The sequence below is a fragment of the Carex rostrata genome, chromosome 7 (genome assembly GCF_964058835.1).
Source record: "Carex rostrata chromosome 7, lpCarRost1.2, whole genome shotgun sequence".
In the NCBI taxonomy this organism is placed as follows: domain Eukaryota; kingdom Viridiplantae; phylum Streptophyta; class Magnoliopsida; order Poales; family Cyperaceae; genus Carex; species Carex rostrata.
In genome coordinates this window covers 1,933,140-1,957,617 of record NC_135924.1, presented here as the reverse complement: position 1 = coordinate 1,957,617, position 24,478 = coordinate 1,933,140, and the positions used below count along the sequence as shown (strand labels likewise).

At 33.3% G+C, this 24,478-nt stretch overlaps 2 protein-coding genes, 1 long non-coding RNA gene and 1 other non-coding gene across 4 annotated transcripts; 2 read left to right on the top strand and 2 right to left on the bottom strand.

Annotated features, from left to right (window-relative positions):
* The first annotated feature begins 8,616 nt into the window (after positions 1-8,616).
* Positions 8,617-9,242, top strand: LOC144556503 (uncharacterized). The gene is made up of 3 exons (XR_013512467.1): positions 8,617-8,700; positions 8,786-8,884; positions 9,072-9,242. It is a non-coding gene; the product is annotated as an uncharacterized LOC144556503 (long non-coding RNA).
* A 4,148-nt stretch (positions 9,243-13,390) lies between these two features.
* On the top strand, positions 13,391-18,017 carry LOC144557206 (disease resistance protein RPP13-like). Its single transcript, XM_078305745.1, has 3 exons — positions 13,391-14,056; positions 15,454-16,221; positions 16,732-18,017. Exons 1-3 carry the CDS (start codon positions 13,446-13,448, stop codon positions 17,984-17,986), a joined length of 2,634 nt encoding a protein of 877 aa, XP_078161871.1. The 5' UTR covers positions 13,391-13,445; the 3' UTR covers positions 17,987-18,017.
* A 2,076-nt stretch (positions 18,018-20,093) lies between these two features.
* Positions 20,094-23,910, bottom strand: LOC144556572 (proteasome subunit beta type-6-like). Its single transcript, XM_078304958.1, has 8 exons — positions 23,612-23,910; positions 23,428-23,504; positions 22,599-22,654; positions 21,427-21,470; positions 21,066-21,245; positions 20,868-20,941; positions 20,666-20,740; positions 20,094-20,441 (listed from the first exon to the last, which is right to left on the bottom strand). Exons 1-8 carry the CDS (start codon positions 23,712-23,714, stop codon positions 20,310-20,312), a joined length of 741 nt encoding a protein of 246 aa, XP_078161084.1. The 5' UTR covers positions 23,715-23,910; the 3' UTR covers positions 20,094-20,309.
* Positions 22,983-23,087, bottom strand: LOC144557679 (small nucleolar RNA snoR103). Its single transcript, XR_013512757.1, has one exon. It is a non-coding gene; the product is annotated as a small nucleolar RNA snoR103 (small nucleolar RNA).
* Positions 23,911-24,478: the final 568 nt, after the last annotated feature.

Here is a 24,478-nt window from a genome sequence, read left to right as displayed (position 1 = left end):
GAGCACTCTTGTAGTGTCTCTAGATTGCAAGATAATAGGGCATTTATAACCTTAATACAACAAAATAATTGAAGATATTTGGAGCACTCTTGTAGTGTCTCTATATAGCAAGATAATAGGACATTTACAACCCTAATAGAACCCTCCAGTTAATGGTGTTTCAAGCACTCCAGTAGTGTCTCTATACAGCAAGATAATAGGGCATTTACAACCTTAATACAACACTCCAATTGATGGTGTTTGGAGCACTGTAGTAGTGTCCCGATACAGCAAAATAATAGGGCATTTACAAACTTAATACAACACTCACATTGAAGGTGTTTGGAGCACTCTAGTAGTGTCTCCATATTGCAAGATAATAGGGCATTTACAACCCTAATACAACAGTTCAATTGAAGGTGTTTGGAGCACTCCTGTAGTGTCTCCATATTGCAAGATAATAGGGAATTTACAACCCTAATACAACACTCCAGTTGATGGTGTTTAAAGCACTTCAGTAGTGTCTTTATAAAGCAAGATAAAAGGGCATTTACAACTCTAATACAACACTCCAATTGAAGGTGTTTGGAGCACAATAGTAGTGTCCCCAGATTGCATGATAATAAGGCATTTACAACCCTAATACAACACTCCAATTGAAGTGTTTGGAGTACTGTAGTAGTGTCCCTATATAGCAAGATAATAAGGCATTTACAACTGTAATACAACACTCACATTGAAGGTGTATGTACCACTCCTGTATTTACAACTCTAATACAATACTTCAATTGATGGTGTTTGGAGCACAATAGTAGTGTCTCCAGAATGGAAGATAATAAAGTATTTATTGTTGGGTTTTGTGGAACGGTTCAAACCCATTAGTTTAGCTTAACAGCGGAAGTGTGTAAAACAAAATTTTTACGGTTAAGTTAAGCTAAAAATTAAACGAGGTATGTCAGGAAACCTTCCAAGGCGGTCCACCTTCAGTATTCCTTCGGCATCAAAACCTCATTTAATTCATTTACAGATCTACTCCATAATTGATTTCCTAAAGCATTAAATCTATTTACAAATTAAATAGATTAATATAACAATTTATACCTTGATTCCAAATCTCAGTTGGAATGCAGACCGAGCGAGTAGAGCCTCACCAGGGATGGAATCGACTCGCAGTATCACACGTGTGATACCTCTATTGGTTATCCACCAGGACTAACCGGAGAGCGATTTATTTCTTCTGCCAGAAATACCGTAAACCGCAGAATTCTGCAGAAACACTATTCACCGAGAAAATGATGAAATAAATATATTTGTGTCCTGAAGTAACTCGATTTTTTGCTTAAAAGCTAAACCGCAGGATTACACAAAATATATTATTTCCTAATCTCGAAATAACCGAAATCAAGGAAGAGAGAAAAACCGATTAACGAAGTAATCAGATTAACACGTGAATTAGTAAGTTTTCTCTCTACCCTCACCCCTCTATTTATAGTGTTTTGAGGAGGTTCGCAAAAGACCGAAATACCCCTCAAAACAAATCTATTTACCAAAAGCCCTTGACACCTCATCCTTTAATATGTGAAAAGACCAAAATACCCCTTCCACACCCTTCCACACTCTTTTCCATGTTTCTACACTCCTAAGGTGTCATGCAAGGTGGCATAGGTGTGAAATGACCATTTTGCCCTTGGCCCATTAAGGCATGAATAGTAAAAGGCTTTGATTTTGGGCTTTGACTTTGGGCTTTTAATTTTAATTAAGGCTTTGATTAGTTTGGGCTTTTAAACCCATAATTCAAATCCATAATTAACAAATTAAAATCCAAATTAAATATATATAATTGTCATGTACAATTATATTTCTTTTCGGTTGTTGCTCGGTAACTTTTATACAACGTAACTTGTACGTTTATAAATTAACCGTTGTTTCTGCTTGTCATTCTAAATGACATTTATAATTCAATTATATCACGTATAATTAATTATAACCATCTTAATATTAATTATAATCAATTTATAATTAATCAGTAAGATTCTCCGAGTAGCTCCTATATGGTGTGACCCAATAGGATCTGTGTTATGTTGGTAAACAGAGTTAAAACTGTTTTAACTTCTGTAATCATGAGCGGCATCTGGCAACACATCATGACCATCCAATTACACAGATGATGCTGTACTGTACAATATCACGATCCAGTAAACAATTTACTTGTGTCAGTTCTTCTGTCTCATAGCTATCAGATCAATTTCAAGGTAGATGTGTGTCATCCTTGGTAACTGTATCTTTTTCTTGATCTTGAGTAGATTATCAAATATAATTACTCTTGTAATTATACCGCATGCAGATAATCTAACTCTACCAAGGGGCCCAGTGATGCTATAGCTCGTATAGAGATACGAGGGACAAGTAGTATTCTTGGCAGACTATCACTTCCTCAGCTAAGTTATGCATATGGAAATGCTACCGTTATGGCTGCTTTTTACGGACAGCGTTAGATAACACTTACTCATATATATTTCTTAGTGGGAACGATAAATACCTCATACTGTAGAACTTTGACACGGAATGAAAACATTAATAACACGAACACAATTCTATTTAATGTTTCATTCGGGGTATGTCAAATACCATGTTCCTAGAACATGTATCTATGTGATTAAAATGACATCTCGTGTCAGGTGGTTTGTAAAACTTAACCATCTTTTAATCCACATACTAACCTTATAGCGGTAATTAGTGTTCCTGCTAATTACCTTGGTCAGTGACCTTTTAAGAGTATATATCATCTATATTATGGAGTTTCACAATTTCAGTCATGAACTCGAAATGATCCATAAATGCAATAATACTCAAGGCAACAAAATGATATATAAATAAACATTCAATTCATGAACAAAGCTTTATGATTAATTTATCGTATTATTGACTTCTAGATTATTACAAACTAACATTTATAACCGTAAAACAACACTCCAATTGAAGGTGTTTAGTGCACTCTAGTAGTGCCCCCATACAGCAAGATAATAGGGCATTTACAACCTTAATACAACACTCACATTGAAGATGTTTGGAGCACTTTAGTAGTGTTTCCAGATTGCAAGATAATAGGGTATTCATAACCTTAATACAACACTTCAATTGATGGTATTTGGAGCACTCTTGTGGTGTCTCTATATAGCAAGATAGCGCATTTATAACCCTAATACAACACTCAAATTGATGGTGGTTGGAGCACTGTAGTAGTGTCCCTATACAGCAAGATAATAGGGCATTTACAACCCTAATACAAGATTCATTGAAGGTGTATGGACCACTCCAGTAGTGTCTCCGGATAGAATGATAATTGGATATTTAGAAACTTTATACAACACTCCAATTGAAGGTGTTTGGAGCACTCTTGTAGTTTCTCCAAATTGCAAGATAATAGGGCATTTACAACCTTCATACAACAATCTAATTGAAGGTATTTGGAGCACTCTTGTAGAGTCCCTATACAGCAAGATAATAGGGCATTTACAACCTTAATACAACACTCATATTGAAGGTGTTTGGAGCACTCTAGTAGTGTCTCTAGATTGCAAGGTAATAAGGCAATAACAACCCTAATATAACAATCCAATTGAATGTATTTGGAGCACTCTTGTAGTGTCTCCAGATTGTAAGATAATCGGACATTTACAACCCTAATACAACACTCGAATTGAAGGTGTTTGGAGCACTCTTGTTGTGTCTCCAGATGGCAAGATAATAGGGCATTTACAACCCTAATACAACACTCCAATTGAAGGTGTTTGGAGCACTCTGGTAGTGTCTCTATATAGCAAGATAATAGGGCATTTACAACCCTAATACAACACTCTAATTGATGGTGTTTGAAGCACTCTAGTATTGTCTCTGGATTGCAAGAAAAAATGGCATTACAACCCTAATACAACAGTTCAATTGATGGTGTTTAGAGCACAATAGTAGTGTCTCCAGATTGCAAGATAATAAGGCATTTACAACCCTAATACAACACTCTAATTGAAGGTCTTTGGAGCACTGTAGTAGTGTCTCTATATAGCAAGACAATAGGGCATTTACAATCTCAATACAACACTCACATTGAAGGTGTATGTACCACTCCAGTAGTGTCTCTAGATAGCAAGATAATAGGGCATTTAGAACCCTAACACAACACTCCAATTGAAGGTGTTTGCAGCACTCTTGTAGTGTTTCCAGATTGTAATATAATAGGGCATTTACAACCTTAAGACAACAATCCAATTGAAGGTGTTTGGAGCACTGTAGTAGTGTCTCCATATTGCAAGATAATAGGGCATTTACAACCCTAACACAACAGTTCAATTGAAGGTGTTTGGGGCACTCTTGTATTGTCTCCATATTGCAAGATAATAGGGCATTTATTGTTAGATATGTGTCCTAAAAGTTATCTTATGTTTATGAATTGGATGCTACATGCATTTTGTTCCATGAAAGTTATGTTTATCTATAGTTGTGTACAAGAGGATGCTCTTGGTCTTGAATCATAGAACTTTATCTGATGACAAACATAAATCTCTAAAATGTTCACAAACTTGGTTATTAGCATGGAACACTAATATACCATAATAAGTTTGTCATGTTGATTAAAGTACATTGTAGTTCTATAAATGTTGATAAAGGCTTATCGTTTACTAACATGAGTATATGAAAGGTTTCATATATTGAACAGACCTAACAAATGAAAATATTATATGGGCTATGTTAGTGTCATTAATATTTTCATTGTATCTCGGAATTCTAAGATATGAGATGTATTTCTTTTTCACATGAGAAATATATAATGTAATTACTATTAAAAGCTACTTATCATAAGTGGAGATAAAAATATTAGTTCCTTATATATAAATTGTGCGGGAGAAAGTTATATGTCAATAGTATCATTGCCCCTCATTTATAATGAGTGATGATATTTTATGGGCCCCTTGGTAAAGTAGAATTATAATGCATGCAATATAACTGAAGTGCAGTTATATATTTATAATTTACTTAAGAGTCCAACTTTGTATATTATTCATAATATCATGTGGCAAGGAATGAACACAAGTAATGTTATTCACAACGTTACTTTAAAGGATAATGTATTGTAAAAATGATACTTTACATCTATGTTATTTGGGTAACTATAATGTATAGCTAGAATACCGCTTATAGTTTATGGTAATAAAATATTTTATGCCATTGCCAACATAACACAGATCCTCCATATAGGTCACAGCAACTGAACGAGAAACAAGAAGGATATTTTATTTATATGATGTATATTGTTTCATATGACATGAAATAATATACATGTGATAAATAAATATCATGACTGCTTAGAACGAAGATAAATTTATGAGAAGTGTGATATATATTATTTGGTATAATATGGCGCATATTATATAGTATAATATACATGACACATAAATATAATAATGTGCAAAACATTGTTATAACATAAGTTTATTAAAACCCAAAATTAATATGAGTTGAGGCTGGAACTGTAGCAGTTACTGTAGTGCGCACTGTAGCAGCGGCTAGGGTTGGCTCTTTTAATAAGGAGAATTATACTTGGAAGGTTACACAATGGAAACCCTAGTATATTTGTATATAAGGAGGTAGGGAAGGTATTCATAAAGTAAACAAGCAAGCAAGCAATTTTCTGAAAATTTATTTCCTTCTATTCCTCTCCCTCCTAGCCGCCACCCCTCTTCCTCTCATATTATTGGTTTTTCTAATGAAGAATTATTAGAAGAACAACAATGGTTATTAAGTAGGTTCTAAGTTTAGATTAGATTAAGACCTCTAGCAAGGTCTTTCTAATCCTTGTTTAGTTCAAGGTGAACACTAGGAGGCCGTTTCGACAAACGAAGGTATCCAAGAGATCTAGAAGAGAATTCGACTTCTCTCTATTTACCATATTGACATTTGGCAGAGGTATATTGAAATCACCTTTAGTAGATAGATTTGTAATGAATGAATTAGTAGATATCCATTTGCATACATTTGAATTGCTTTAATAGAATTAGCATAATAAAGTAGATCCGTAGATGTTGTAAGAGGGTCAAAATTTTTGAATTTATTGCCTTGCTGCATCACGAAATCCTTCATGTACAACCCTAATACAACACTCCAATTGATGGTGTTTGAAGTACACCAGTTGTGTCTCTAGATTGCAAGATAATAGGGCATTTACAACCCTAATACAACACTATAATTGAATGTGTTTGAAGCACAACAGTAGTGTCTCCAGATTTCAAGATAATAAGACATTTACAACCCTAATACAACACTCCAATTGAAGGTGTTTGGAGCACTGTAGTAGTGTCTCTATGCAGCAAGATAATAGGGCATTTTCAACCTTAATACAACACTCACATTGAAGGTGTTTGGAGCACTCTAGTAGTGTCTCCAGATTGCAAGGTAATACGACAATAACAACCCTAATACAACACTCCAATTGAAGGTGTTTGGCGCACAATAGTAGTGTCTCCAGAACGCAAGATAATAAGACATTTACAACCGTAAAACAACACTCCAATTGAAGGTGTTTGGTGCACTCTAGTAGTGCCCCCTTACAACAAGATAATAGGGCATCTACAACCTTAATACAACACTCACATTGAAGGTATTTGGAGCACTCTAGTAGTGTCTCCAGAACGCAAGATAATAAGGCATTTACATCCGTAAAACAACACTCCAATTGAAGGTGTTTGGTGCACTCTAGTAGTGCCCCCTTACAACAAGATAATAGGGCATCTACAACCTTAATACAACACTCACATTAAAGGTATTTGGAGCACTCTAGTAGTGTTTCCAGATTGCAAGATAATAGGGCATTCACAACCTTAATACAACACTCCAATTGAAGGTATTTGGAGCACTCTTGTGGTGTCTCTATATAGCAAGATAGCGCATATACAACCCTAATACAACACTCCAATTGTTGGTGTTTGGAGCACTCTAGTAGGGTCTCCAGATGGCTTGATAATATGGTATTTACAACCCTAATACAACACTTCAATTGAAGGTGTTTAGAGCACTGTAGTAGTGTCCCTATACAGCAAGATAATAGGGCATTTACAACCTTAATACAACACTCACATTTGAAGGTGTTTGGAGCACTCTAGTAGTGTCTCTAGATTGCAAGGTAATAATGCAACACTCCAATTAATGGTGTTTGGAGCACTCTAGTAGTCTCTCCAGTTCGCAATATAATAGGGCATTTACAACCCTAATACAACACTCGAATTGAATGTGTATGGATCACTCTAGCAGTGTCTTCAGATGACAAGATAATAGGGCCTTTATAAACCTAATAAAACACTCCAATTGAAGGTGTTTGGAGCACTCCAGTAGTGTCTCCATATTGCAAGATAATAGGGCATTTACAACCCTAATACAACAGTTCAATTGAAGGTGTTTGGAGCACTCTTGTAGTGTCTCCATATTGCCAGATAATAGGGCATTTACAACTCTAATAAAATAATCCAATTAAAAGTGTTTGGAGGACTCTTGTAGTGTCTCTATATAGCAAGATAATAGGACATTTACAACCCTGATACAACACTCCAGTTGATGGTGTTTGAAGCACTCCAGTAGTGTCTCTATAAAGCAAGATAATAGGGCATTTACAACCCTAATACAACACTCCAATTGAAGGTATTTGGAGCACTATAGTGGTGTCTCTATACAGCAAGATAATAGGGGATTTACAACCTTAATACAACACTCAAATTGAAAGTGTTTGGAGCACTCTAGTAGTGTCTCCAGATTGCAAGGTAATAAGGCAATAACAACCCTACTACAACACTCCAATTGAAAGTATTTGAAGCACTGTTGTAGTGTCTCCATGTTGCAAAATAATAGAGTATTTACAACCCATCATCAGACCTCTACATTTTTTTTAATAAAATGTAGCACCACTATCAGAGGATATTATTAGCTAGTGCAGATGACTATCCTAGACATAGATCGTCTCATGATATATAGGCACTATGGGAAACTATTACTTTGTTAGGTAATTTAAATAATTTTTCGTCCCAGTCGATTAGGAATAGTAATTTTAATTTTACATTACAGTTATATCTTCCACATAATGTTGATGACTTTTAGAAAAGAGCAACTTGATTTTAGAAAATTCGTACTTGATTTTAGATTATATATAGAAAATTCCACATAATGGCGATGGTCTTCTAAACACGACAACTTGATTTTAGAATAAATTAACCCCGGGACCAGAAGACTAGAGGAGGGTATGCTATGATAATAGGATTGATTGATTCACTTTTGTACTATACTGACACTACTACAAAAACGGAATCTTCTATCACCCATTTTCTTTACGGTTTAGATCAATTCTACAATGAAGCCAATAAATTAAAGAAATTGTGGCAAGTTAGTAAATAAATTTAAAGATTACTCTATCAATTGTGCCCTCAGGACCTGATAGGAGATGTACACCAATTTTTTTTTCTATTGATCACTGGTAGAGTTGTATTATTATCCTACTTTGTTGTAGTGTGTTCTTCTGATATCAGTTAATACATTAGTACTGATTTATGCAAAATAAATTTGTTCTGTTGGCTGTGTTTTACAGTCACTCAATTTTGTAAGGGTTTTTTGAAATATATTAAAGAGGGAGGATTGCGAAGCACGGGCAAGCAGAAAAACAGATTGAATTGGAAGTGGTTGACGGTGAGCACACTATAATTTTATAATTTCATATTTTGTTCAAAAAATTATTGTCATTCTAACATAGGCGGCTAAATGTAAATTTTAGTGCCCGCAACAGCAGGACGGTTGGCAATGCGGTTATTACACGATGATTTATATGTATCACTTTGTCGAAAGTATACAATTCAGATGGCCACAATCGCCGGTATGTAATTCATATGTTTGCCTTGACTTGTCCATATAATTAATATTGATTTCCTCTAATATTTTATTCTACTAAATTTGTTTTATTAGTTGAATTATTATAATTATAATATTTATTTTTATAAAGCAAAACAGAGATGTAGTTGCTATATTGTATTTTGTAACTTATATATTTTAAATTTTTGTAGTTTACATCAAAGACAAGGACTTACTCCAAGGAACAAATAGATTATTTTAGATGTATGTGGGCAAGATGGTTTTAACATGAATTTTGTAAACCACAATATGGATTTGTATAATTTTGTATAATTTAGTGTACATGAATTTTTGTATAATTTAGTGTACATGAATTTTGTATAATTTTGTTTAGGGGTTTTGGTATTCTGATTTTGGAAATTCTCTGTTTTGGAATTGATCTGATTTTAAATGGCTAGCAAACTGGAGGCTAGCCAAAAAAATATAAAAATTGAAAAAAAAAAATAAGACCATTCTACACGGATATTTAACGAAAGTTCGTGTAGAATGGTATTTAAAGAGCAAATAAAAAAAAAGAGCTACACGGCTGTTTATGTAATAATCCGTGTAGAAATAGTTATTCTACATGGATATTTAGCTAGACATACGTGTAGAAAGAGGTATCGTACATGGCTGTTTATGTAAAACTCCGTGGAGTTCTCCAGGAATTGTACACGGTTGTTTATGTTAAACTCTGTGTAGAAATAGTAATTGTACATGGATATTAAGCTAAACGTCCATGTAGACAGAGTAATCGTACACGGTTGTTTATGTAATAATCCGTGTAGCTCAGTAATGGAGAGCGCCAATGGCAAGGAATTGTACACGGCTGCTTATGTAATAATCCGTGTAGAATAGTAATTGTACAAGGATTTTTGTCTAAACGACCGTGTAAAAATTGTAATCGTACACGGCTGTTTATGTAATAATCCGTGTAGCACTCAATAATCGCACATGGGTAAATATCCGTGTGTAATTATTTAGGAATTTCTACACCCTCACACTCCACACGGTAGGAAATCCATGTAGCTCCCCTGTTTTTGTCCTTGTGCAATCTCTTATTCTGTAGTAGTGTCTGACAGATCAGCCAGTGTAGGCTGATCAAAAGTCCAAATCCAAAATCCACTTACACAGTTAGATAGAGAACAGAAAAACAAGCGGTTTAGAGCCGAAGTTTTCTCCATTTGGATTTTTTTGCTATTTTTTAGCTATTTTCAAAGTTAGACTTTTCAAAAATAAAAACAGCATATTATACAACATATATGATTTGAATTTCTTCCTATCGGCAATTATTATGGCGATGTTGACGAGGAGCATTGGTCGGATGTCGGCAGAGATGGTACTGCTTAGATGTTTAGGTATTTATATCTTGGTTAGATGGTACCGTTCAGATGTTTAGGTATTTATATTTTGTTTAGATGGTACTCGACATTTAGATAATACTATTTATGTTATTCGACATTTACTGTTTATGTTACTTTATATTTCGATGTTTATGTTTGATGATATGGTATACAGTTTCTCGATGTTTATGTTTATATTTGTTTATATGTATCGATATTTATGTTTATGTTGTATGCGATATTTATGTTCTTGTTAATTGTATGTATCGATATTTATGTTTATATTTGTTTGTATGTTTATGTTATATGCTGGTTTGTGTGGTACCAATTATTAAATGGTGCAAATGTAAATAACAAAAATAACTCAAAAACCTGACAGAACAGTATCAGCGACCAGTTTTAAGTATCAACGACCGGTTATTTTGATCTCTGATAAATAGAACTTCAGCGACTGGTTTGGAGTTTCAGCGACCGGTCCAATTGGTTGCTGATAACATGGGTATCAGCGACCGTTTATTTTGGTCGCTGATGCCTTTTCATGACGTCATCAAAAACCAACAGCTACCAAAAAAAATTAGTTGCTGATAAGCTATCAGCGACCGGGTAACGTTATTGGGAGAGTATAAGCGACCGGAGTTTCAGCAACCGAATTTGGCTTTCAGCAACCGGAGTGAAGAAACAGCGACCTTCAACATTAGTGGATTCTGCTGTAGTGGTATTGAATATTGATTGGGAAGTAATATATTAGAAACCCATCTTAATTTTGCCTTCAATTAATCCTTATAACTTTGGTTTGATTTTTCTTTAGTTTTAGTTGAATTGGCTGAAATATAACTAGCTGTGCTTAAAGACTAAATTTAATTTGGTTCCCTTAAGTTAATCACCATAGTTATATACAATAAATATCTTCGTGTATTTCAATTATAGGATCACGTTTAATCTTGAAAGTTTCAAAATTCAAAATAATCCAATATACCGAGTCCATATCCCCTATAGTAACTCAATTTTTGAGTTCTGATCCGGACCGTCTGGTCAGAAATTCGGGCCAATCCGGCCCATGTGGAACAAACAGGGCCCCTTTAATATTCGTGTTAGAGCAGAACGAACGGTCCAGATCAAAACTAAAAAAATGGATTACTTTAGAATCCGAATTCATATATACCTACACCGAATGATTTTCCCAAATTTAATTATCCCTTCCCATTATTTATTATCTAACAACGAAGACATGTTAGGCATGATTTGAATCAGATTCGTTCCTTGAGATGAGCTGAGAAATTCATTTTAATATGCACATTAATTCACGATCTGATCTAAAGTCAATGGAGTAGATGTAGATCAATCATTTTTTCTTAAAAAATTAAGATGAAGTTAATACACAATTAATAATGACCCACAATGTGGCGTACGTCATGCATATTCATTTTGTATTAATTATTTAATTAATCTCTATTAATTATGAATGCATCAAATTAACAGTAATTAATTAGGTAGGCATGATCTAAAGTCAATGGATTTCATGGTGAACACACAATAATGAGCAATATGGCGTACATCATGCATGATCATTTTCTATTAATGAAGTAATTAATATTAACTAACCCTGCAAAAAACTAATTATCCCTTTCCATCATTGATTATCTAACAATGAAGACATGGTAGGCATGATGTAGATTGGAATTATTTGTATATGGTGTGTATAGATGAGTGATATTACCATGTGAAAGATCGACAAATTAAAATTCTTGCTTTTCACACTGTAATTAATATCAATTATAATTAAGTAGAAAGAGGCCCTACCATGTAAGACATACCTTAATCAAATTCGTAGACGGTGGAAATTAATTTCCCTCCCCATCAAATTAAATCTTTCAATTAATAATTAGTTATTTTTTTATATTAATTAGTTAATTTTCCCTCTCCTCCAACTTTCGTAGAAGCTGCCAATTAAAATATGAGTGCAGATAAGGTCGGCAAGACTGATAATATTAAATAAATGAATATTGAATGCATGCACCTCGAAATCTGGTTTTTTGTTTGACTAATAAATGAAATAAATACACATCAATCATTTTTTGGCTTAAACAATATAAAATCAACACACAAAAGTGACTCACAATATGGGGGTGCATCAATGGCCAATCTTTTTTGTTACACATTAAAGACTTATCGAAGACTGAATAATTTTTCTGATAAAAGAGAAAATATAAAAAATAATAATTCTACTTATGTACGTTACATGCTATCACATCTGCAATATCAAATATTAACGAGAAGCAATAAATTTTAATCTCGTTTTTTGCAATTTCTGAAGGGTGATAAATTAGAAATCCGTCTTTTAAAAAGTCTAAATTAAGAGTGATTAAAATAAATTCAATGTTCAACATTTTAATTTTTTAGAATTTCTAACTAATTAAACATAATTGGTGCTTACATTGTTTTCAGTCCTTACAATTTCTGTTTAGTTATAGTTGAATTGGCTCAAAACTTACTAGCTGTAAATATTAACTACGACTTGGTTCCATTAATTTAATCACCTATATTAGTTATATTCAATAAATATCTTAAAAGTTTAAAAATTCAAAATAATCCAAGATAAACCTTGTTAGTATCCCCTAAAGTGACTCAATTTAATTTCTGATCAGAAATTAATTCGGGCCTACCTTGTCCTGTGGTGGAATGCACGGGCCCCTTAAATATTTATGTTAGAGCAGAACAAACGGCCCGGATCAAAACCCAAAAATTTAGGATCCGACTTCATTGTCTCTTCTCATTAATTATTATCATACAATGAAGACATGGTAGGCATGATTTGAAATATATTCCTTCCTTGAGATGCGCTTAGAAATATATTTTTAATATGGTGCACGTACATTCCCGATCTGATCTAAAGTCAATGGAGTAGATCGATGTAGATCAATCAATTCTTCTTAAACAATGAAGATGAAGTTAATTAATACACAATATGGGGTACGTCATACGTACATGATCATTTTGTATTAATTCATTAATTAATCTTTATTTTGAATGCATCCAATTCAGACCTTTATATAAGCTCCACCGCATCTTATTCGTGTACGTACTGCACAACAAATTAAGATACTGTGCTTTCTTCACAAAACAGTTCGCCCAGATACCTTACAATTTCCAAAATTTATATCCACTCACAAATTTCTTTAATACAACTGAGAAGTGAGAAGCTAGATGGCTGAGACCATTGTAAATTTGGTACTAGGCAAGCTGGGTGATGTTTTAGTTAAGGAGGTTTTCCACTTATACAGTGTCAATGAGCAAGTTGAGAAAGTCGGCCGTGAACTCAAACGGATACAGGCTTTTCTCAAGGATGTTGACAGAAAGCCAATAAAAGATGAAAGGCAGAAAAATTGGGTGAAAGAGGTGAGAGATATTGCCCACTCTATAGAAGATGTCATAGACACTTTTCTCATGGATATCCCACAAAAATCAGGCATAAGGGCGACCATAAAAAACATGCTTAGAAATCCCAAAAATATACCAGCTGTACACAACCTAGTAAATGAGATAAAACAAATTCAAGAAAAGATGAGAGAGATCGAAGAGAGCCGAGTCAGATATGGCATATATAATTTGGGTGAGGGCAGTACTGGAGATATCAAACTACCCATCAGGCCAACAGTACTACCTGATATTGATCCAGATATTGTTGGCTTTAAGGCAGACCAGGACCGCATTGTCAGGGAGTTGCTAGATGAGACCACTAAGAGACGTTCGGTGGTCTCAATTTGCGGGACCGGTGGACTCGGAAAGACTACTCTTGCACGAAAAGTGTACAATTGGTATGCGCTTTTTTATTTTCTAAATTGTGTCATTTACTATCAAATTGATTCAAATTCACCTCTCCCAGGTTTAAATTTTTTCGCTAATTTCGTTTTTAAAAATTACACACTTTAGTTAAGATAATTAAATTAGAAAACATGGTTAATATATTTTTCTTAATGTAAAACTTGTATTTTATGAGAAAGAGGTCAGATTTGGTCATAATATTTAAATAAAGTGCACTATTAAATTTAAGTTATTTATTTAGGTGAGATATATGTTTCACCACAAGAAGAGTATATTGGTGTCGTACTTTAATCAATAGGTAGAACAATGAATATGTCTTAGACATTAACTTATTTTATAATTCTAGAATGAGATAATGTCATATATATACTTTTGATTTGTAACAGCTTGGCATATATATTTTCAATTTGGCACTTAATGCTTGATTTTAAATATTAAAATGACCATAATATCATTGATAAATTTATCCTTTTTGAAAGACGTTTTGTCAGTTGTAGTACACTATTTTAAATAATTAATACTAAAATAATAATAATTTCTTATTTTATAATGTTTGCTACATTACATGTACATTTTATAATTTATGAAACTATATTTTTCCATCAAAATAAAATTAAACATACAAAAAATCGAAAACAAAAATAAAATAATCAAAATCTCACGTATAATGAAAGAAGTTAGACATCTTTCTGCAAATTAAAAATCCATAAATATATAAATATCATAATATCCAAACAACAAAGAGTACGTATTATCGGGTAAGGGTCATTTCATACTTGAAATTGTTCTAAAGCTTGTAATTTCTTTTATGAACTTCATTAATTTGTAGTGTTACCGGGCATTACTTAAGGCATTGATCATGCAAAAATTATTTGTTTCATCGTCGCAGCTAGGCCCCTGCCTTGGCTTATTTGGAAATATTGCAAGTGTTGTTCATTGTATTATTGTTTCTTAAGTGTCTGTAAGTTAATGTAATTTTGAGGTTTGCGTAAAAAAAGTCTAACATTAATATATTTGCCAATCCACATTTATATATTATATCGAGTTTGGTAAATTGATTTATAAGTGCATTTGATCTGAATTCGCACCTTTACATGGGTTTTATTGACATTTCGCAAGACTCAACAAGATCAACAGCTAGATTTGGGAAGGTCAAGTATTTTTGCAACGTCGTGATAAGAACGAAAGAAAATAGAAGAGTAAACTAGAAAATCTGAACCCTGTTGTACACAACTATAGATAGATAGATGTCCCCAGTCTAATGGACTAATCCTAACCAGATCATAATTTTCAATGTACCCACTTTTCCATATTCACTTATAAGTTTTTATGGAACCCGTCTTCGCATTTTGGTTATATTAATGTCTAATATAATATTTTATTTTCACAGTAATGATGTCAAAAGACAGTTTGGAATTTGCATATGGGTAGCTATTTCTGAAACTTTCGAAGTGATTGATGTTTCGAAGAAGATCTCGCGGCAACTTAACCTTGAGCAACCAAATGAAATAGAAGTGATTCTTACAGAGATTCACAATTCTCTTCGAGGAAAAAAGTACCTCATAGTCCTAGATGATGTTTGGAAAATTGAACTATGGACTCAAATTAGTGAAGCATTCCCAGATGAAAAAAATGGAAGTAGAATACTTGTAACTACTAGGTTTGCTGATGTTCCTAAGGGCATGGATCCCAAAAGTGAACCATACATGCTCCAGTGCTTAACTGAGGAGTTAAGCCAAGAGCTTTTGTTAAAAACAGTTTTTCCTAATCATGATCCAAAAAAAAGTACTTTTGATGATCTTTCTGATATCATAGGTCCATTTGTCCACAAGTGTGGTGGGTTTCCTCTCGCATTGGTGGTTTTAGGTGGTTTCTTATCAAAGAAGCCTCACAACCATGCTGTTTGGAGTAGCGTGTTCCGGACAATGAGTTGGAATGTCGAAGGAATAAATTGTAGCGAGATCATAGGCACCAGCTATGAGGACCTGCCATTTGCTCTGAAGTCGTGTTTTATGTACTTTTCTGCATTTCCCGAAGACTATGATATTGATGCTAAATCTTTACTTCGAATGTGGATTGCAGAGGGATTCATACCACAAGAAGATAACAGATCATTAGAAGAAACTGCGGAGAGTTTTTTAGAGGATCTCCTACAAAGGTATTACATGGGACCCAAGCACCAACATTTTCGTATGTTAAATGTGAAGACTCAGAATTATATTTTGGGAAATATAATAAGTAATAACAAATATTGATATTTTAGAAGCATGGGGCTACGAATTCTATGATGAGACTCTGTTTGAGCTGACCATTCATCAAAATTAAAGAAAAAGTAAATAGGTAGCAGGGGATTTGGAGAATTTTTTCCGTAGAAAATATTGGAAAAAAATAGTATCCTAATTTTTTCATGCATAGAAGAATCAGTGGTAAAAATTATACAGATCCTACTATGCATGAAAAAATCAAAGTACTTTTTCTATTTTTCTCTTTCTTTATTTAAATCAAACCAGCTTATGTATACAACATTAACCTAGCACGTTACATCAACATTTAATGATATACATAGCTTATGAATACAACATTAAACTAAATTGTTATAATACTAACTATTTTCTTTATGATATCTGTAATCATTATACTTAATTTTTTTTTTCTCATTTTATGCTAGGAGCATGATTCAAGTAAATAGTAGATCGTATGTTGGTGCCATCCAAACTCTACGCATACATGATCTACTACGAGATCTTGCTCTCCAAAAAGCCAAGGAGGAAAACTTTCTCCTGGTATATTCAAATCCAGATGATAAATTGAGCTTGAGCGGGGCTCGCCGTGTGGCAATTCACAATCCAGATTGTGATCAACTTATAATGAGCCCAAACCTCCGCACTCTTTTGTGCTTTCATGAGGCCGGGAGCATGCTGAATTGTTCTAAGCAAAGACTGCTCAAAGTGGTAAGTGATGGAGATGAAGAGGGGAACATAATAGAGTTGGGAATGTTTGTGGGATTGACTCAGTTAAGATATCTGAGTTTTGGAGGGTGGGTAGTTGACAACCGTGATCAAGAATTCTTTGAGAAAGTGATAGGCAGAATGAAATTTCTGCAGACCCTTCAAGTCTCACGGCTAAGAAAAATTGATGGCCACCGCTTTAAGTTTCCTAAGAGTGCATGGAATATCAAGACATTGAGGCATGTCTATGACAATGTTTTGGAACTCCCAGCATCAGCAAAATTAACAAATTTGCAAACTATTGGTTGGGTGTGGGCCACACAATCATGGGAGATAGAGTTACCTCATTTACCCAATTTACGTTCATTACAATTAGATGCCAATCCATCTCCATCGAAGGCAGTTGTCCCTTTTCTGTCCACATTAGAACACCTAACCGATCTCGAGATATGGCATGATGATAGTGTACTGGACATACTTGACGTGAGAGGTTTCCCATTTTATAACCATTTACAATCTCTCCAACTTTATTACCGTAGCACCACTAAATTGACCCAGCTGCTTCATGAGGATATGCTCCCCTGTCACCTCATTTATCTCCAAATTGATGGGCACATGTTCCAGCATGATATAATGCCAGTATTGGAGAAGCTACGCTGCCTTAAGGTTCTCAAACTTAGTTCGAATGCATTCGAAAGTCGAAAAACGACCTGTTCCTCTGGAGGCTTTAGCCAGTTAGAATTTTTGAAGCTTAATAGCTTATCAATGGAGGAATGGGAGATAGAGGAGGGTGCATTGCCCATTCTTAAAAAACTCGAGATTTGGGGTTGTGATGAATTGGATGTGCCTCAAGGGCTACAATACCTTACCAACCTTCAAAAATTGGAGTGGTGGGATGTGGGTGATTCCTCCAAGGCTAATTTGGTCCGCAATTTATGCCAACATGTTCCTTCAATTGATTTAGGCAGATATTAGAGCCACGGGCTCCTCCGGTGTATATTTTACTCTTGCTATTTAGTATTTGTCATTTTCTTCTCTTTTTATTCCTTTTTCGTCAGTACTTTGTCGTTCTTTTACTGGCAACAAAATTCCACAAAAATAATATTGGAGAACCATTCAAGGTATCTAATTGTAGATCATTGTAGTCGTGGTCAAACAAGTATTTCTTAATTAATTTTCTTTAAAAAGTTGCTAACTTAGCTAAGAGATACATGGAATTGCGTCACTTAATTATATTATGAAACTTTTTTAACTTTTTGTTAATATATTTTTTGGGAATGAAATTGAGAAAACAAATAAGATTTTTAAAATCCCAAGGAAATAACAAGAATAAACCTAAAATCCACTTCTCATTTTGCCTTTCGTGTACTATATTTTGAACTAGAATTATTTTTTTAATTTCAAAATAAAAATCAAACTATTTTGGAGAAATAATTTCATTTAAATCGAATGAAATACATTAGATAGAATGCCACAGAAAAAAATATATATATTGAAAATTTTATAGGCGGTTCCTTAATAAAATAATAATTTTATATTTTGGACATTAAATTTGGTATATCCCTACACACTGTGAATAATTATTATTATAAATTATAAATAATTTTCATTCATATTATTAAGTTTGACAATAATAAATGATTGATTCAATTATTGAAAATAAGTATTGAAACTCAATTACTTCAATTTTCATGCATATAAAATAAAGATGAACTTCAATTTTTCTATATACAGTGAGGTCCTTTCAGAATACTATCAGAATATTTAAATGTAAATACCAATAGCAAAATTAAAATTTTGGATTCCAAGCTATAAAAACATGAGCGTTGTGTACCTTCTTTTTTGTTTTAATGGCAAGAAGGTACTATTTTATTTGTTGGGACCCAAATAAAATTATTTTTGCAAAATAGCAAAGTATTTTACCAGAGGATTTATCTATTATAATTTAGTCGGAGTGAGACTATGGTATTATGTATATGATTTATATTCTAAACAATTAATTTAAATCATTGAACATGATTTTCATATGAAAATCTATTTAAAGATTAAATTTACAATTTCTAGAATATCTTTTATTATGTATATAGATATAGAGGTTAGCTACTCTACTTACATAAGTATATGAGGGCATATGCGTACAAGTTATTTTTGCATTTTTAATTTTTAAATTGTCAATCTGAAGCGCTCAACATGTTCTCCATATTAATACGTGTTTGAAAACGAAATTTTACATTTTTTTTAACTTTCACTATTTTTTAAGAATTTTCAAAACAGTGTTTTAATATGGTAAATAAAAATTAAAAAAATAACAAATTTCTTTTTAAAAACACTGTTTTGAATAATTCTGAAAAATAAATAAAAAATGTAAAATATTTCATTTCCGAACATGTACTAATATGAAGAACATGTTGAACGCTTCACATTGGACATAGAAAACACAAAACTAACTTATAAACACATGCCCTCATATGATTATGTAAGTAGAGTAGCCAACCCCTCTCTCTCTCTCTATATATATATATATATATATACACACACACAGAGAGAGATTTGAAATTTGTTGAGGTCATAGTGGATGTACAACCAAAGCCTTTTTTCATAGTACCAGTCTACCAATTTGTTTTTGCAATTTTAAAATTCAAATAGTAAAAAATGTTGCAAAATATAGAATTTGAAAAACAGTAATTTTAAAAATCAAATTTTAATATGGAGAACACATTGAGTACTTCAAATTGACTATTTTAAATTTGAAAATCGCAAAAACGAAGTACCAAGACCTTGTTTTGTATATGACATTGGCTATCATCAAAGTGGTATTAATAGAATTATATTAAAATGTGCTTTGTTTTTTTTTGTATATTAAATAGAGTAGGTGTTGCAATATCTTAATAAAAATTACCAAAAGTTGATAACCAAAAGTTACATTTTTGTTGATATCAATCGTCCAAGTAACATTTATCCGCTCTAAACACATAAATGCATAGCCGGGGTTTATTGTTAATCAGAAAATTTTGTAACATGAACCCCAGAATGTTTATTATTAAACATCTTTCCAACTTATTGTCATATGTGAAGCCGAAAATATCTGCTAAAAAAGTTCATTTATTAATTTGTTTAGAATTGTTGAGTAAAAGATTAGAGTTTCCATTCCCAGGTACCAATCAGCACAAATCCCTGACAAACTAGATTACCAGAACTGTTAACCCATACCTAAACTACCAAACCACAAATGCAAAATAGTAAAAATAAATAGGCTTGAAAAGATAATCAGAATAAATTCAACATTACTGTCATAAAATCAAGTGCTCATGGGCTCGGGTACCGAAGAAGAGAGGATATCAAGCAAGGAGTTTGTTGGCAACAGTTCATTATGCCATAGAGGCAATGTATCCCCTCCGTAGAATTTTCTCGTCACACCTTCAGCATTAATCTGCAACAAACAAAATTTTACATTGCAGCTATCGATTCTTTTTCATGTCTAAAACCCTAATTGCATGGGGCGACAAACCATTGGAATAGAGGAAATAGCATCTTTTTTCTTGTTCAGCGGAAATAGCACCTTTTTTCCACTCTATTCCACTCTTGCAGAACAAGGCCCCATGATTACTGACATGAGGGTGCATAAAAGCAAAAAAAAAAAAAGGGGGGGCTTACAGTAACAGTACGAGCAACACCTCCATTTGCACCATCACAAGCCATGGCCAAAGATGCCGCCTTTATCACCAGATGCTTTTGTTTTAAAAGCAAATGAGAAAAAACAAGCCAAATCAACATTAATTTCTTCATAAAATTGGAATAAAAAGGCTAAAAAAACAAAAACTGAAGCAAAATGTAATGAGTGTATTTCATTTCATACCTCTGCTTCTTCACGAGTCATCCGTTCCTTCCACGCTTGATCAAAAAAGCCATACAAATAGCTTGAACCCGAACCTGTCATTGTATCACATATTCACATCTAAGTTGTATGGCACATGCACATGTATTAAACACTCTGAGAAAATATAAAAGAATTGACAGAAAGTCAAATATGACTCCATAAATGGTGCCACTATACCTCCAATGGAAAAGGGTTGCCTTAAAATGGTACCACCAAGTGGTACCGAATAAATCGGGCCTCCTCCATACTTGTCCCATCCTCCTACAATCACACCAGCTTTTAGCATGTTCTGACAAGTCAAACAAATTTCTATTAATAACTTTTTTTTTCTTACAAAAGGATGATTAGAAGCATATAATTATTTTCCAAGTATTCTACTTTAAGCCAAGTAACGCAATTTTACCAATATTTTGCCTCAAACTATCTTGTACCAACTGAAATTTGGGAACTGAACGGTAGTTAAAAAAATAAGATATTTGTGCTAGTTAAACAAAGTGGAAATATAAAACTACCTTGTTCAATAAGAAAGAAATCTAACAAGGTTGGCTGCTACTTTCACCGTTGCCGGTTGCCCAACTGGATCTTGTAACAACAACAACAAAAAAAAAAAGTTTCTCTCAGTGAGTAAAAGCATTATAAAGCTGCTACTTTCAGGGGAGTAAAAGCAGTTCAATTTCTAAATTCTTATCATTATAAGGCCAAATTCTAAAAATTTAAATTTTGTATACAGAAAAAAAAGAGCCTAATTATGGAAAACAATGAAGAGATGTGCGATGGTCTTTTATGGGCTCACATAACTTATAGCAAGCCCATCTAAATACCATGTGATTTACAGCAAGCTCGCAAACTTACACGGCCAGCTAAGAATAAGGACATTTTGGTTATTATCCAGAAATCGCAAACTTTTACATGGCCAGCTATGAAACCAAAATGTTGGTCAATGAAGAAAGAGTGAGTCAATGATACTATGCATAGCACGGATGGGTCCGTACTACAGATCAATATCTTCGTTTTTAAAATTCTAACGGTTGATCCGAACTATTCAACATGATTTCCATATGCATATGTACTTGTTGACCAAATTTTACATTTTTTATAATTCCTTTACTATTTTTTATGAGGTAGAAAATCACTCGATTTGAAAATTTTGTACCATCCAAAAACAGTGATTTTCTACCTATATAAAAAAAATAGTAAAAGAATTCTAAAAAATGTAAAATTTGGTCTGCAAGTACATATTCATATGGAAATCATGTTGAACAATTGAGATCGACCATTAGAATTTTGAAAATGAAGATATTGATCCGTAGTACGGATCCATCTATGCTATGCATAGTACCATAGACTCACTCATGAAGAAATTATATTATCCTTAAATGGCCACAGCCAAATCAAACCAATATCATTTTTTGGTGCTAGGATCCTGGTTTCACAGGAACTGATCAAAAAGCATATTTTTTATGGGTTATATCATGAAAAGATACTATGAACATTTAGTTGATTTTATTTGCATGCAAAAAAACACAATAATGTTAGTTAGTTGCACACATAAGAATATTCAGCGCTATTTGCACATATACAAACGACTGTATGTAATTTGCATAAAAGCAAACAAAAAGGAATTGGCATTGTCCACCAATAGTTCTTTTGAAAAAGGTCAAAAGAATTTGGCATGCTATGAATATTAAGATATATATATATGGAACTTACGTGTGTTGATGAAGAAAATAGCGAACATAATCAGAAATAACTTGGGTATCGGCTGCCTGAAAGATAAATAATTATATTATATTAAAACAAATAAAAAAACACTAATGTAGGTATGGCTATCAAAGTTCCCCAGCTGTTAGACTAACTTCTAATCAGTCTAATTCAGTTAACCTTAAAATGTGCATTCAAGCCTTAACATAATTTGCTTTATTATCACCAACTTAAGCAATTAGTCAAAAATTAAATATACTACCAAAAAGCCAAAAAGAAAGCAAATGAACTCAGTACTTTGCACCATCGGACAATTATAGTGTATAACTGAAAATTCTAAAAATTGAATTTTGTATACAATAAAAAAAACCTAAAATATGGAAAACAAAGAAGAGATGTGCTATGGTCCTTTGTGGGTTCACATAACTTATAACAAACTCACCTAAATACCATGTAATTTATCTCTGTCCATATTTACAGCAAGCACGCAACCTTAAACGGCCAGCCAAGAATTAGGACATTTTAGTAATTATCCACAAATAAGTCATGGGTTAAAAGGACTTGTTTGTGAAGATTTTAGGGTCTTGGGACTTGTTTGTAAATTTGTAAGGGCTTTTAAACAAGTTTTGGGTTTCGAACATGATTTTGGTAACATTTCAGGGACTTATTGGCAATTTTCCCAGCACTGAGGGCTTGTTTGTAAGTTTCAGAAGGGCAAAATTTCCTTCATGCACATAAAAATTTAAGCAACATTTACACTTTAGTCCCTGTAAGCTACAAAATGCTGACTCTAAAGCATAGAAAACATGATACAGATTTGTAAAGGAAAGCCTTTTACCGATCCAGATCTGCACACGTAGACATTATCAGTAAGCTGTGTGATCTTGTCAGAAGCCCGATTAGCCACATACATACCTAGATAATCATCAAATCAAGTGAAATATCAGAACAAACAGGTGGAATTAGAGGTTATAACCTCGAAGGAAGAAGAGATTTCAGAAATGGGAAGATGAGATGCGTACCAGTGCTGGTTCTGGAATCGGCGCCGAGAATCACACCGCCGTTGTAAGTGACGCCGATGATGGTGGTCCCCATAGAGTGAGGAGCAGAAAGATCGAGATCCATCGTGTACGAAGAAGAAATAGATTAAACCCTAATCTGACCTGACCTGAGAGAGAGAGAGCAAGCGCGCGCGAGAGAGAGCGCTTCCCCTTCTTCAAGAAAGTTAACTCACAGCAAAATCTGGTTTACTGTGAGCCTAATCTCCTATAATGACCAGTTTTTGGGCCTGGAAGTGGATGCCATTCATCTCTCTTCATCTCAGTTTTGTATAAAATATATAAAAGGAAATATTTATTCAATAAAACATCACAAATAATTGGTAATGTTTTTCATTCAAGGCCTTGTAAAACCACAATTTTCATAGCCAGATAGTTAATAGCATAACAAGTTGGGGTATAACATCAAAATAAACAAGCATAGTATACTCCACAAGTACAAACAGAACTAGTACTGAGCATTTCAAACTAATATTTCCACCTAATTCATGCTATAATTCATAAAGCATGGCAAAATAAATATTTTCAGCTACTTTAAAACAAAAACTTTGCTCCCAAAAAAAACACCATTTCATCTCCACTTTCTCAAAGTCACAAGGCATAAACTTCAACAGTCTTCAGCTGTTTTGATTAACCAGAAAAGAAAAAAATAAAATAAAAAATAACTGAAATTAGATAAAGACATATTATTTCGGATAAAACAATCAAATATACATTGTAAAATAGGAAAACCTTCCCTGTACATTGCTTATCCGAAATATTTGTATTCAAGAAATTAGGTATATTCAGGGAAATTTCCATATTTTAGTTAATAAAAAATGAGTTCAAAAT